Genomic DNA, 15797 nt, shown 5'->3' on the forward strand with positions numbered 1-15797 from the left:
TGGCAAGGGCAAATGAGAATGATAATGTTAAGAGAAAAAATAGCAGTTAGCTGCCCTATTGACTGGTGGAAGTTCTCAGGAATATGTATGTCCTGACAATTCCTCCATTAATTTGCTAAATATACTGTTGGAATAAGGGGAAATTTGGAGTTGTAAAATTCAACAAGAGATATTTTGTAGTATAAAGGTGGTGGGGGCTGAGGAAGCTTGACAGACTGGATGGCCAGGAGAAATTTGCTTGTAATGTGGATAGTAAGACAAAACTATACATATTTCCACATTTCTATTTATATGTTGTTATAAAATGGTGTCTTACACTAAAAGCGGTACTAGGGAATGATGAGAATAAATTTTAAAACAAATAATTTCCCTAATTTAAGGCTCTTGATTAGCCAAATAAAGAAGCCTTTCAAGCCTTCAAGTATGTCAGACCTTTTAACATGTATAGATGTATAGAAAGCAAAATGGTGACTCCTCCAAAACACACTATAATGGGGCAGTCTGGATGGCTGGAATGGAAACCCAAATGGCTGCGTTCTCTGAAAGCAGAGGCAATGCTTGTCTTTCCCAATGTGAGGCTCTTGGCATTTATCTTTGAGAACTGCCAGTGTGTTGACAGAGTGACACAAGCCAGGTCTACAGCTTTTATCACAGTGACTCAGTAAACAACACCTGTAGAATCTGAAATCTCACCATCCAAACAGACAGAAGTAAAGCTGGCCGGACACAATGCCCTTATCAGCGTAGGGCTGCCTGCAGCACTCACCCTTCCTGGCTGGAGGAGGCTGCTCTKCCCCCTGACACTGTGCTGAATGTGCACCAGCTTCTGCAAGTTTTCCTGAGGAAGAGAAACAGCATTTAGGAGACTGCATTGGTGATGGTTCTTTAGACAAGCAGGCAAACCCTCCCTCATTCCGTCTCGCCATTTTATTTCTCTGCATAGGAGATTACAGTGATACTGTAAAGTTAGATTTTGGAGAGAGACAGAGACACAGAGAGAGAGAACTGGGCCCATGGAATTTAGGTTTAGAAAACCTTCTTCCAGCTTAGCATGTTTCGTGAAACCTGATCACCTGCATTCCTGCCTCTTCTGAACTTCAACATCTCTGCTAGCTTTGCTACCACTTCAGTATCTCCTTTACACCTCAGTTCACCTTCAGAAAGGCCATTCTAACTTTGTACATTTTAGGCGTGTTTTTAGACTGTTTGCTGACTTTCTCACTCTGGGAACCAATAAACTGGAAACAGAAAGTGCAGTGTCTTCTCTAAAGGCCTGTGCATTAGTGGTATGACAGACATAATCTAAAGCATGTTCTGTATGATCATTATTAGTATTATCTGGAGGTTTATATCCCATGCTGATGGACTAATGGCTTTGCACTAGAGGATTTAGAAGGTTAACTACTACGCAAGCGATGAAACTGAGTATGTCTTTTGATGCTTTGCAAAGATCAGAAAGCTCATTATCAAGCTGAGGTATTGTTAACTGCTTACTGGGGCTGAGAGCACAGACAGATTTACTGAACACTGGTATGTGATATGATTCTGAAAATACCCTGAAGATGATATCTGAAATTAATCTAACTAAACCTGTATTTTCATGAAAGAGATGATACCAGATTGAATTTACAGAGTAGAAAGAAGGTATGTCTGTACCTTTATAACAGTGCTAGAGTCATTTGAATTTGCCTTCCTTATAACAGGCTAAACCCAGATTTGTAGGCAGAATTCAGCTGTGGTTTTATCTGGTTAGCACATCAGAATGGACTGCACAGCAGCAGTGAGACATCAGTAGAATACACCTAAAAGTTAGGGCTCTTTTGTTCCGATTAGTCTTGCTGTCCTAAATCCTCAGTTACACACCTGTATAAACTACATACTAAGGGCTACATTGATGCAGAAGAGAAAACATCTTCATTGCCTAGCACCCTTGGATGACAGTTTTCAGCTCTGATAGATAATGGTTTATTGGTTTATTTTCCTGCTCTCTACTCACTGGCGTAGGGCAACAAAGATGATTAAGGGACTGGAACATCTCTTGTATGAGGARAGACTGAGTTGGGCCTGTTTAGCTTGGAGAAGAGAAGGCTGAGAGGGGATCTGATTAATGTGTATAAGAATGTAAAGGGGAAATGTAGGGAGGAAGGGGCCAAGCTCTTCTCATTGGTGGCCAGTGATAGGACAAGGGGTAATGGGTGTAAGTTGAAACACAAGAAGTTCCATCTCCATGTGAGGAGGAACTTCTTTACTGTGAGGGTGACAGAGCCCTGGAACAGGCTGCCCAGGAAGGTTGTGGAGTCTCCTTCTCTGGAGGTCTTCAAAACCCGCCTGGACGCCACCCTGTGCCACATGCTCTGGGTGTTCCTGCTTGAGCAGGAAGGTTGGACTACATGATCTCTAGAGGTCCCTTCCAACCTTAACCATTCCGTGATTCTATGATTAAGCTATTTCTGGGCTTATTTAGACAGTATTAGATTGTACAGTGCAATCAGGGATATATTGCATGATACAAATCAGTGCCGTCTATAAAATCAGCTAATTAAGAAAGTTATCACAGATACCAGAAGGAATATATCCATGTTACCATGGTGGTCTGTCAAGGCTCATTTACTCTGAATTTCAACTAAYGCAATTAATTAATTAGTTCCTACCTCTGCTTTCTTTTGAAGATAAGCCTGAAATATCTCTGAATGTACTACCTCAGTGAAATACTGCACTGTTTTAGTGTTCTGATGCTCCGCCAAAGAAAGAATTACTAAGTTCAGTTATTAATACGTAACCATCCATCAAACATACATTGAGTGGCAACAAGCTTTACCAGCGTAGGGATGCACTCTGATACTGCAGTATAGCTGGCAGTTGTCACATTTTCAAGACCTTTTCAGCCATCAAGTATCTCCTTTGCATTGTAGGCATTAACAAATGGAATTTTTCAAATCACTTCTGAAATACCGTGGGCCAGCAAAATGGAAACAGAATGTATAATCTAACAGTACAGGAAATACCAGGGATCATGGGACAGCTGAYGTTTGCAAAAGTCAATTGCAAAGACTAAAGAGTATTTTAGTTCTACTGAAGCTTGTCAAATTGATCACTTCCGCAGCAGAAATCCCTTCTTCATTTGCAAAAAGGGCAGTCCCTGCTTGGGGGCACCCTCCTGGCGAATGTTACTGCTAGTTATCAGGGTTTCTCTGGGAGTGAGATGGGAATTCAGTTGCTGCAGCTCAGAGGCATCTCTGCTTCTCTTTGGTCTTCTGGCAGAGGCGACAGTTACAAGGCTGACCTTTGCAGTATGTACACATGTTCATCAGGAAGCCGACAGAAATGTATCAGACTCATTTCCAGTAGGAAGTTGAACAGACATCAGATGCRAGGGATTGTGGTGGGCAGCTGAGAGGAGTAGAATTTCCGAATGGTTCCCTTAAACTCCCTGTTTATGTAATTTTCTTAATTTCACTTAAAACTGTTATCCTTCTCCTTCCAGAATCCTTTGCAAGCTACAATTCAAAAATGAAAAAAAACCTCCACCCAATTAGTACTGCAGAGGTGAGTCTGAAAGCCATCTCTAGCCAGTTCAGCAGTGAACTGCAGCGTCTATTAGGCAAGGAACATATTATCATTTTGTGTAGGCAGGAAGACTGCTTCCCTGAGGAATTGAGCAGCTGTTAACAGCAACAATGATTTATAGCTCTTAGCATCTCAGAGCCTCTAACAGATTGTAGAAGTTCACAGAATATACAAATACAAAATAGAAAATACAAATGCTGCTTAGCTCAGGTAGTGAAGGTCTCCTATAGATACTCTTTAATGCTGTGTTGTGATGGTATACGTTGGGCCTTTGCACATATGTAAACTGTGAATAATTTGCTATTTCAGAAGAGCACTGTGGAAATAGTTAATATTATAATATGTCTGAAAATTGTGATTAATAGTTTTCAGGGGAAAAACTGCTGTAGTGTTATTAGCATAGAACAACAAAAAGCTAACAATGAATTACTGATAATCTGCAGAAAATGTAGTTCATAGTTATTGTCAAATTTTTGGAGTGCAATTTGATGAGTAAATTGGCAGTAAGAATCTTTCCCCATCCAGGTACATGCCAAGTCTAAAATACTGCTTAGAACTTCATTCAGATATGTACCAAGTTATTAATGCTGCGTCTTGAATGACATTATTGAGTTTCTTTGTTATTGAGATATTAATTCAGGAAAACAGTCTTTGACTTAGCAGAATATTGAACTTTAATTCTCCCCTTTGTGAACGCACAGCATTCACACATGGGAAATTTTATTTCATCTCTTCCTGGCCACAATTTCCAAAAGAGCAGATGTGTTCTGATGATACAGTAAAAAAACGAAGTGCAAAAGTCTTTGTGGAATTTGACAGACACTCTTTATAGCAATAATTATACACGCTATTGCATCTGTAAAGCTCAGAGAATCTCCTAGTGTTCTTTGAATTAAAACATGGCTTAGTGGAGATAAAAATCAATGCCATGGTAATGCAACACAGCAAATGGAAAGTTTTGCTTCAAAATATGAAAAGAGCCAGAAGTTAATCACTGCCTGACTGTTTGATGGCATATTGGTTGGATCTAATTGTGAAAGTCATTTGTGTCCTGCTGTATATATTGCTATGCAAGTCCTGCATAGAAGCTGTTCATTCTGTAGCAACAGGTTTCTGAGAATCTCCTTTTACCCCCTTGACAACTACTGTTTGCTATTCTGAGTCTGGATTTCAATCACACATGGTTTGTGGGATGTCCAGAATACAAATGAACAGAACCTAGGACTTACTGGAAAAAATTAGTCAATAAAAAGATTGTGAACGCTTTTATTAAACCAGCCTCTAGGTCATAGTGGACCTGCAGCCAGTCCTAAATAGGTGCCCTCTGCTGGTGTTTTTGTGGAGATTTCCCCTTCAATAAAATCCAAATATGAGATACTTATTTTCATCAAAATCTGTAGTGCAATAAAGACTTTTTTTTTATTATAATTTTTTATTAACTAATGTAATTCCATTGACTTCAGTACAATGTGCAGTGGAAGTCTGGTCTTTTTTGCTTATATATACTTACAACTTCAGAAAAGTGTTCCTACAAATCTTCCATACATCTGAGTGAAATCTTTAGTAAGTAGATATGCCAGAAAATAGTGTATGATCGTGATTTGAGCTCTCGTAGTTTTAAGCCTCTATTATGGGTGTCCCTAAAGCTCTGAGATTATTTTGACTTTTTTCCCCTGAGATCTGAAGTTAATGAGTTTTAAAGTAAAATTCTACATTTTTTATACCATATTTTACCCACAATCTACATCTCTTCTTTCATCTAGGTTACAATACAATGTTGATATATATAATTACCTACTGGTGATTGTTGTCAGTGCTCAACATCACTCAGAATTATGAACATAGAGTTTCCATGCATCCTTGCTTTCTTCTCACATTTCGTTCTCTCTCCTTTCCCTCTCCTCCTTCACCATTGTGTGCTTTTTCATTGTGCAACTACTGATACTTTTACAAAAGCTTCCGTCCCAACTTCTGTCCCTATCCTACCTATTCTAATGGCAGGCTATAAAAGAGTTTAGTGAGACCTGAAGCTTCTTTAAATAAAGCACAAAGTGAACAATAAAAGAAATTGTAATAGTTTACTTAGCAAAGATGTTCGGGATTCCTCATTGCTGAAACACAGATCGCTGCATTGCTTATACCTGGCTCATTTTTAGAACTTTTCCTTAGCAATTAAGAGAAACAAAAGAAACATGATTTTAAAGGTGAAGGTTTGGGTGGTTTTGGATTGTTGCCAAGCCATGTAAGCACTGCCATTGGGCTGATGTTATTGCATAAAGGGGGAACATGTTTCCCCCAGGTGCAGCAAGGAGAAGCTTGGAACAGAAAATCAAACATGGACTTTAAAAAAAAATCCAGACTTCTTTGGAGTCTGCACTAAATGAGAAAGCAGATCTGAATTTTGAGTTTTGTCTGTAAAAACTTTGATCTTCAGGATGCTCAAAATCTTGATATGGTCATGTGGTTTGAGATCATCTCTTCATGAAAAGTGTACAAGTTGAGCTTCATATTGATCTGCAGTAGTTTTGCCACTGGTGTCAGAGAAAGCAGGTGCAGAGCCTAAGTATTCATTCCTAATGCTAACAAAATAGGAAGGAGGCAGATGTACAAAGAGAGGTTTCCCTATAAAGGAAATAGTATATAATTTTGATTACCCAATTATCTCTTTCTCATATAAATACTAAAAGACTTGGAGTTTGTCTTTGGCCATGAAGAGATCATCACTTCACCTTGTGCTCTGAAGCGGCCCATGAACACATGGGCCACATTTGTGGTCTTGGCAAACATATCAGAACTTTAAACCTGAACATTAGAGATTTACACATGTGAGCAAAAGTTGAGACTCTTGGCTCTCTGGTTTGTCTGCTGAAAACATCTGCTTCTGCTTTTCCTCTGAACACAACACGAAAGCTTCATTTTTAAAAAAGATGAGCAACTTGGATTCTGAGACTTTCTTTATTACCTCCCAAGCTGTTGCAAAGAACATCCTTCATCTAGCTTCACCTACGTGGTTTTGCCAGTGTGAATTTACTGCTTCAACAAGCTCCCTTATCTGGCCCCCTCCCCACCAGCAGTGAGCAAAGGTGCTAAAGAAAACATGCTGAATAAGCAGTGCTGGTATGTGGTTGTGGTGGGCCTCATGTCTTTCCCTGTCTATCAGTTTCTGTGCATTTTTCTTTCAACTTCAAATTCCTGACTGAAAAGAAACTCTTATTATAAGGGCTGGTATTTCCTGTCACTTTCTTCCCCTTGTCCACATTAATGCCCAAGTGTTTTCTGCTGTGTCTCTTGGATTTCATGTCTTGACAGCTGAGTGATTATTAGCAACACTGTCCTCAGTAGATTCAGTTATAAGTAAGTGTGTCTTAACTGCCATCAGTAATTAACTATAGGGAGGGAGGTTTGCAGTGCCAAACAAATCTTTAATTTAGCAGACACAAGCGCAGCCAAATCGCAAGGCAGGATGTTGAAGTCATCAGTGTTTAAGTGATAAGTAAATTGTGATCAGCTTCCCAAAAGGTGTGATACATCGCCATCACTTGGAATCAGTGTATCTAAATACTTGAGATTGGACAGTTTTTGAGAACGAAACACTTAAGTGCAAGCATTCATTATTGGGTGAAATGAAGGGTGCCCGGAGTGAGGTGCTTTGTCCTCTGACATGAATGTGGTCACTAAGAAACCACCGTAATGGTCAACATCATCAAGAACACAACTGCACTAATAACTCCCATAGTAGTGCTGTGTTATCCTTGGTAGTCTGAAGGCATTGAGAAGAAGATGGTTTTAAAATGGTGTTTTAAAGACCTGTACAATTTTTTGACATTTCATTAAACTATGAGGACTGTAGACACTTCTTTAAAATTCCTTGAGTTGAATGTTGTGTCTGCAGCACTAAAGCTGCAAGTGTTGCAAACACGGACCCCAGGAGATGATTTAACTGCAGATAGGAATGGCTGATATGACATAAGGAAAACACTGGCTCTAGATAAACTATCACACAAAGGTCCACCAAATTAAATTCCTGAGGAATTTGCCACATTCAATGTCTGATTACTGCTTTCTTTACCTCTTAACATTGCTTCTTATTATTGTCAGTAGCAAAACTGAGGTAAAAATCACATCTAGATTCTTGGAAACAAGTGATCATAAGGACAGCTATGTGTAATCTACCATTGCTAGTTGATTAGGACTCAATATTGTGTGAGAGGTATTATTAAATTACACTGACTTCAAAGGAACTGCTCAAGATTTTGGGATGTTATTTAATTTACTTAGATGCCTAAATCTGAATTTGCAGAAGAGCTCTAACGTGGAAAAGTTTTGGTCAGTGAGAGCTGATCTTTAATTAGGACCCATTCTTCTAAAGTGAAACCTAAGCCCAGACTCTGGAAGAGTCACGTTAATGAGCTTGGAATATATCTCAATTAGCACACCTGTGGTATCTTTAAGATTGCATATAAAAACCATCACATACTAGAAACAGAATTATGAACATTTATGACCTCATTGCTCCACATACCATTCCATTAGCCTTAGGAAGGAAAAGACTCTGTGATTCATGCCATAATTACTTGGATCTTGTACAGCTTCATTAACGGGTCTAGACATACTCCATATCTGCAGTACTGTAAACCAGAACTGTGCAGACCCTAGGTCACCTCAGGGAGGCTTCAGAGTTCCATAGATTTACATTCACTTCAGAAGATGTGCAGAAAAACTCTATTGTTCAGAACTGAGTATGGTAAGACTCACCGCTTGGAGCATGCTGTCATTGGCTCGGTCTGTGATTTCAGAGACAATGAGTAAGGCAGCTAAGAGATGAAGCAGGACGAACAGCATAAATCACATATGAGATTAGGAGGAATAACCCAAATCCCTTATGTATCTGATATATATCTTTAAATCCCCCAAAGTATCAAGCTACTCCTTACATTCCTTTGGCAACTTCAGGATGGAACTGCTTGGCAAATTTAGGACACAGTAGTGCTGTGTACTCGCCTCTCCCCATCTGACTCTTGTGTAAAACTTTGTATCATGGTTGTGCTGCGCAGGAGAGCTTGTGAAGTCCCCCCTAAGGGCCTAGAATGGCATAGAATCATTTTGTGGCATTTTCCAGTTGCAGACTTTTGACAGTCCATATTTGCAGCAGTGAGAATATTGCATAGCCCAGCTTTAGCCATCCAAAAACTTGGTCATCCTTTGCTGTCAAGGGAGAGGAAGGTCATCGCTTTCTGATAGAAGTATATATGAGGTGATAACATGAATGAACCTCTGGAGTTGCCACTGGCAGATAACATAGGCCAGGCAGGCCACCTTCACTAGCCTTGAGGGAAATGGTCTAAGACCGCTCAGGTCCTTATCTTAATTCTCCTCACCTGTGAGACAAGATTCCTGGGCATCATCTAGGAGCTTACTGGGCAGAAATGTGCCAGGTGTGTGCTGACAAATGAATGACAAGTGTGACCCCATGGCTCAAACACCAGCCCTAGCTCTATTCAGTTTGCTGGTATAATTGAAATCCCACTGTCAGTGACTGGGGTCTGGATTAGGTTTTGCATCAGCCTCTGCTCTCAGTCAGAACTGAGTATGGAGTTCATCTCCTAGCAGATCTCTTTGCTTTGATTTGGTTTGGACACGCATCCAGTATAATAGAAGGGTGGACTGGTTTTGTTAATGCAACATTTTTATTTCTTATCCTGAGCTGAAACTACACCCGCTTGAGGGCAAGGCTGTCCTACCTTCAACTTCAATGGGAGTAAGCAAATTCTTCTTTACCCTTCTGGTGTGGTAGGAAGGATGGTATTAACAACAGAAAATCTGGATTAGTTATCGATTACTGGTTTTAAAGCACTGTCTTCCAGTGCTTAAGGGGCTTAAGGAATACAGAGATAGAGATGCATAATTCAAAACTCCTGCGTGACTCCAAAGTTGAACAGMACAGAGAGAATCAGACGTAGCCTGGATAATGATGTACAGACAAGCAGATTGAACCAACCCACTTGGTTTTACAATTACCAGTGCAAGTGTGGATGGAGCCAAAGAGGTCTAGGATTTTTCTGCTATCTAAGGCCRAACTACAGTGTCTGCACCAGCTTACATGCACAGTCATTTCTTCTGTGTGTTAATCAAGCCAAAACTGAAGGAAGGCTACAGATTTCAATGGAAAAAAATGTGATTCTTGCTGGAAATAATTTATCAAAATGATTTCTTAAAGTTATTATATCTAACTCAAGATATATTAACTTGAGATCTTGAAAATAAGCCTCTGCCACATAACTCTTGATGTAGATCACACACATTGTTGGAAGCAGAATGAATAAAGGAGAATTTCTGTTCTGCCTGTTTCATTTTACCTTGTGTGGCTTCATATTCTGTAGAATCAGGGCAAAGATTATTCAAGTAATCTGTAGAAAATAATCAAACACAGACATCCAGTAATCAGAATGAAGATGCTCATAATCTGTAGTAGGATTATCAAAAAACAACAGAAAAAAAGAATGTCCCCTTTATTTCTGAGCAATTAAATATATATTGTCTCCTTACAGATTGAAACTCATCTTTGCATTCTGTTTTGAGATCTTGCTTGGATTCAGATTTGGACTCATCACATAACTTGGCAGATACAAACAAATAGACAAAAATATTTCCTTGTTTTTCAGTTAAGAGAAATGCTGAGTAGCACCACTTTACTAATAGCTGCTCTTCTAATAAATTCTGTTGTCTCATCTGAATGAATGGTGTTTGGAGCAGCTACTGATTCTCTGTATTAAAACTTTCTGTTCACAAGAAGTGGATTCTGGTTTTATAGATGCAGATTTCTGTGGTTACTACTGAACTCAATTACATTTTGAAATTAGGTTCTGTAAATGACACTGAAGTAGGACTTATTTTTATAGGAATTATATTTAAGTTATCTACAAACTTTCAACCTGTGAGCCTTAACTGGCCTACTTGACTCAGATCATCCTTCTGTTCTTTGTGGGGAACTTTTTATGCCTTTAGCGACTACTGGGAGTATCACCATTTTTCAAGCCCAATCAAGCCCAATTTAGGCTCCTAAATTCTGCGTTCGGGAACCAGGCCTATGTGCTGTATGTGATGCAGCTCACAGAGACCTTTGAGTGTCCTGTCCACATGCATGCAGTTTTCCAGTGTTGTCCTCTCCTTACTGCCCTGAATTGTAGCTGCTTTAACCTGAGTTTAGGAAAGAGTCTGTCTGCATCCGTTCACACAGAAGGCTGTTGTCAGGCGACGTCAGTGTTCCCTCTCACAGTGGGGAGCTCTGTTCATGACTTGGTTCATTTAACTGAACCTTTCAACTGCAGTGCAGTAACTGGCAACCAATATCCTAATACCCTTTCTTGTCTAGTAGAAGCAGACAGTTATGAATACACAAGAGCACCTACATCTATGTATGTAGATATAGTTTCGTGGTGCATGGAGAAAATGGACTACACTATTCCTGTCCTAACAGCCACAGAGGCTGTTGTTTGTCAGGTGAAGAACTGCAGTAGCAGTTCTGAATATCATGAAGCAGTAGATGGTGAAATTCCCTCATTCCCTATCCAATATTCCTTTGTGCACACAAAACCATCCAGGGGACTAGCAAGCCTTCCTAGTCAGGGCTAGTACCTGGAACAGGGAGTAGCTAAAGCTGCCTCAAGCATTGAGGGGACATCCAATCACTGGGGCTGCACTCAGACACTTCTGGCTCTCTCACAAATTGATATTTGCCATCTACCTTATGGAACATGGAGATGGGCACAGAAAATGGAGTGTGCAGGGGGTGTTTGGGACAGGGACATGCCATGTCCATTTTCTCAGATGTTATGTTTTTGTGTATGTACTAAAAACACTGTAAGGACAATGTGAGACAGCTAAGTATTTCAAACTGCCAGCCTGGAAAGTTGCTGATGATGTAGATACACCTAGAGAGGGAAGCAGTTCAGAAAAAAAAAAAAATCTTGCTAGTGGCATCCAGTGTTCATTTGTATTGCTGTGACTAAAAAGGCAAAAACTGCTTTGAAAAAATGAGTTGCATCCTTGATCAAAGTGTCTGGAACAAGATGAAACTGTCCCTAACTTGTGCTCTGAAGAGCTACTCATATGGTCCGTTTATTCTTCTGCATTTATAGGAGTCACTTCTAATATGCTGTGTTTTTCATCAGTTGTTAAATTTGGGCATGGTTTATGGCATTCTTTTTACTGTGCCTTGAATAACTCATCTTGCATCTCTCTCTATCCACACAATACATACTCCCAAGACATTTCTTCATCTTTATATCTATGCATTCCTGGTTTCTCCTGGTTTCTTGTGTTTCAATCTGTCAGACTTACTGGGCAACACTGAGGTTCGTTGTTACATTTCACCAGTTCTTTCTCCAGCCAGCTCATTAGCAAAAACCTGAACTTAACAAATGTTGCTGAGAGCTCCATCCTTCTCCAAAGAGACTGCTCTTTTCCCAGGCCCAGAATTGCTACATTTTCTGTGACTAGCAGGGAATGAGCCACAGGAAAGAATGTGAGAAAACACAGCTAGAGAGACTCCAGGTGGGAGTGATTTACATAGTGCTGAAGTGAAGATGTTACTACAAGGCAACATGCAAATCTGATTCGCTGCTTGAGCTTCCTTAGAATGCAGAGAAATTGGTCTGGGATTTTCACTGAAAAGTCGTCACTAGTCTTAGGTGTACAGTGCGTGTGGGGTATGGGGTGCAGTGCTGAATGTAAGTAAGTGCTTTGTTGACAAGAGTGGAAGGACACAGTGCTTTGCCACTCCATGACTGTATACACTGCTAGGGCCCTTCCCTTGCTGGAAACTAGTCTCCTACTGCCTCTGATAATTACCCTTGACATAAATAAAATCAAACTTGTCAGCTGGCAGTGAGATTTCTGAACTCTGCCTCTCCTCATTCATGGAAGGGTAAAGCCAGAAAGGAAGGGCTAAAAGCACTTGGCTTAACACTTTAGAGTGACCTTTCAGCATGATCATAATGAAGGTTCCTTTCCAGGCCTGCTGATATTTCCCGAATCTGAGATTAATCAGATTGAAGTTCCCAAGAAATCTCAAGTTTCTGCCGCTGTATTTTAGCTGTCTTGGCATCAGCGTGCGGTACAAAGGCAGCACAAGACATCACGGGAAGAGTTTCACTGCAGTTCGTTGAAGAGCAGTTTGATTTTACTGACCTGTCAGCAGCACGTGGTACTGGAAAACACGCTGCACCACTTTCAGAAGCTGATGCTTCACGTTCAGTGGGTTGTCACCAGAGTTCTGCTGTCCTCAGGAGAGGGAAGAGGAAACAAAAATTAGGAATGTGTGAGCTCAAGAGCAAACTGTCCCTCTTCTACCTGATGGATGTTTGATACTAGTTGCATGTATGAACTTTACAGGCCATTTCAGTTACTCAGCTCTTAGGGACGTAGTCTTTTTAACTAAAACTAACTATGAATGGCAGCTTATTTCATATGGCATCATTCACAAAAGAGTTTGAATTTGGAAGGACGGAAAAGGAAGGAATGTGAATACCAATTAGATTAAAGATTGAATAAAGATTTTAGGTACTGTCTCAAGAGCCAGGAAAGCAGATCCTAGTTAAACTAGTTGCCCTTTTTTTTTCTCTCTGCGATCTAGTGTCTTTGCAAGGCACAAGAACTGAGTAAAATACAGCAAAGCATCCCCGAGTATCCACAGTCTTGTTGATACAATTTAACACTCTCACAGAAAAGATGTAGCAGTTTTCTCTTTGCTTTTTCCTTTCATATTCAACTCATATCAGACAGTCTTGAAGGACTCAGTTAAAATATATAACTTTGAGTGTAACTGTTAAGTTTCATTACATTGTTGCAAAGCCAAAAGCAAACCACCCTCCATCCTGAAAAGTCCGTGTGTGTCCAGAACGACCAAGAAACAGGTCCAAAACTCAGTCAAGTTTCATAGGGCTTCAGTATTAATTGACCTTCATTTCCATAGTGTTTGATGCTTCTGAAGAGAGTTGGAGGAAGTGAATCTAGGGAGCTATCTATATAAACGAAGACGCGCAAAGAACAGTGTTTTCCAAGGCAGCAGAGGTGTTTCATGTTACTGCGTTACTCCTGTGGCTGTGAGGAGTGCAAGAAACAGTGACCATCAGCAGAAACCTTGTATTTACCAAGTTCCTGATCAGAGAGAGCTGAGTCAAGAGAGTTCCCCTTAGTTGCCAACGGGAAATAACTATGGTAGTTTTAAGGTTTCTYCGTAAATGCTGACAGATCTTTTCATAAATACTGATCTCTAAATGACTTTAGAAATTTTAWTTATGTTTTACATGTGTTGCAGATTAAAACACAGTCCATATCCCATAGAGCTGGCRTTTTAAAGAAACTTGAAAGCGTAGTCATTAATTCATCCGCACAGCACCCTGCCACCCTAGTAAACATTGTTATTCCTCAAACCAGATAAAGGTAATAAGAAGCAGACATTCTAGATCTCCAGCAAAACAGCATGACTCTTAACCCTTTTAACTCAATAAAGTTAGTGTAGCTGAGCTGAACCTTCCCGTCAACATGTAAGTTTATGCTTTTGAGTGATGTGACCTCATTGTTTGTACCTCAAAATGTAATCTGGCATCATGGCTTGAATTTCTGTCACTTGCATCGTAATTTTTTTTCCTGTCATTCCATCAGGGATGAGTGAGCTAACGCAACTGGAAAATGTTTCTTTCTTACTGATACAGGCCCAGACTGTTGACGGGGCCTAGAGGAACAGATCCCTGTCTTTATCTAGCAAGCGGACTTCCTTCCTTTACAAATTGGTTTCTTGTCTGTCACAACATCCACTTAAAAATGTAAATTCATTTGTAAAGAGATGGAAAATGCAGTGAGAAATATATAAAAATTATTGACAGTGATGGATATTAAGTTCCATACATGCTCTGAGAGCTTAATGTATTGTAGTAATATATATAAATTTGAATAGAGAATTACTCCACTGCGTGCATGCGTATGAGCAAAGTATACTCAGCTATAGATTGAGCTATAGACTCACACACTTAAGAGTTCTGCATACACACAGACCCAGAAACACATTGTGCACGCATGAACATCAGTTTTATCACCAGGATGTGAGGAGAGCTTTTCCGCTGCTCTGTTGAGTGTGAACGCTGGTGGAGTTGTAGACAGGAGTATCTGTGAGTAAGCCATGTGACATGACTACGTATTAATGCAGGTGAATAGTGAAGAGAGCCTTACCTCAAACTCACGAATGATGGTAGCCATTTGGGAGTATTTAAGGCAAATTTCATCCACCAAAGCCAAATTCCTATCAAATTGCATAATATATGCAGTGTGGTGATTGAACCTTGATTTTCTTGAGAGAAAAACATCAGCAACTTTCTGGTGTTCCTCCCTAAGGCCACAGAAGAAAAGAACAAGCAGATAATTACTAAGAAAGAAAGGAAGAAGTAAGGAAGTAAGGAAAGAAGGAAAGAAAGAGAGTGAGCCCTATTTCATTCTCATTATAGCAGTTCCACCCACTGGCTAATGACAACATGCAGGTAATGTTTACATTAAATAGTGAAAAAGTAACAACAATGAAATGATGTGCTGGCGAACAAAACACAGTGCTATAGAACATGCCCTGTGTGAGGCTGATCTGCTGATCCCTAGTCAGCAATGCCTAGGTAGGTAGTAGGTAGGATGTCTGCTTTTTGGATCTCTAAATAGATCTTGCAGCTGCTGCAGGGCTTTGAGTACTGGCTGTGGGGAATAATATCATATATTTAGTTATAATATGTTGTAATTTCTCTTTCATTGCTCACTGCTCAGCACTGCTTAGCTATCAGCCATCTCAGCACCCAGTAGCACAGTATTCAGTATTTATGAAGCACATAAAAGGAGAGAGCAGGATAAAATCTGAGGCTTCAAAAGAGCAAATGTACTTAATGGGGCTGCTTGAATTCCTGGGGATATCATAGCAACAGAGCATCTGATGGAGTGTAGGCATCGGAGGGGAGTGCAGGAATGAGGAAGGACTTCCTGGAAAGAGTGAGGGTGGCAGTGAACTGAGTTTGTAGTGGGGCTGTGCCATGCAGTGTACGATTCTGTTGTGTTGAGGCAGCGAGCCTGGAGTGTTCTAGATGAGCCAGTGTTGCCTCAGAAAACAGGGAACACACTACTGTATTAGAGTATGGCTATGACTTCTTTAGGCGCAAGTCATTTTGGCTTTCAGCTACAGCTCCTGGAAACACCAA

General features: G+C 40.2%; 1 protein-coding gene across 1 annotated transcript in view; it reads right to left on the reverse strand.

Annotated features, from left to right (window-relative positions):
• Positions 1-15797, reverse strand: part of FGD5 (FYVE, RhoGEF and PH domain containing 5) — an 82646-nt gene that overhangs the window by 19979 nt on the left and 46870 nt on the right. Inside the window, exons 6-10 of the mRNA XM_026052513.1 lie at positions 14797-14953; positions 12757-12844; positions 9924-9974; positions 8323-8381; positions 767-838 (exon numbers count right to left, since the gene is read on the reverse strand). Of these exons, the coding sequence (XP_025908298.1) occupies positions 767-838; positions 8323-8381; positions 9924-9974; positions 12757-12844; positions 14797-14953 (427 nt within the window). The remainder of the gene's footprint in view (positions 1-766; positions 839-8322; positions 8382-9923; positions 9975-12756; positions 12845-14796; positions 14954-15797) is intronic.

This window comes from Nothoprocta perdicaria, unplaced genomic scaffold, assembly GCF_003342845.1.
Source record: "Nothoprocta perdicaria isolate Ctin4 unplaced genomic scaffold, notPer1 scaffold_9, whole genome shotgun sequence".
NCBI classification, from domain to species: domain Eukaryota; kingdom Metazoa; phylum Chordata; class Aves; order Tinamiformes; family Tinamidae; genus Nothoprocta; species Nothoprocta perdicaria.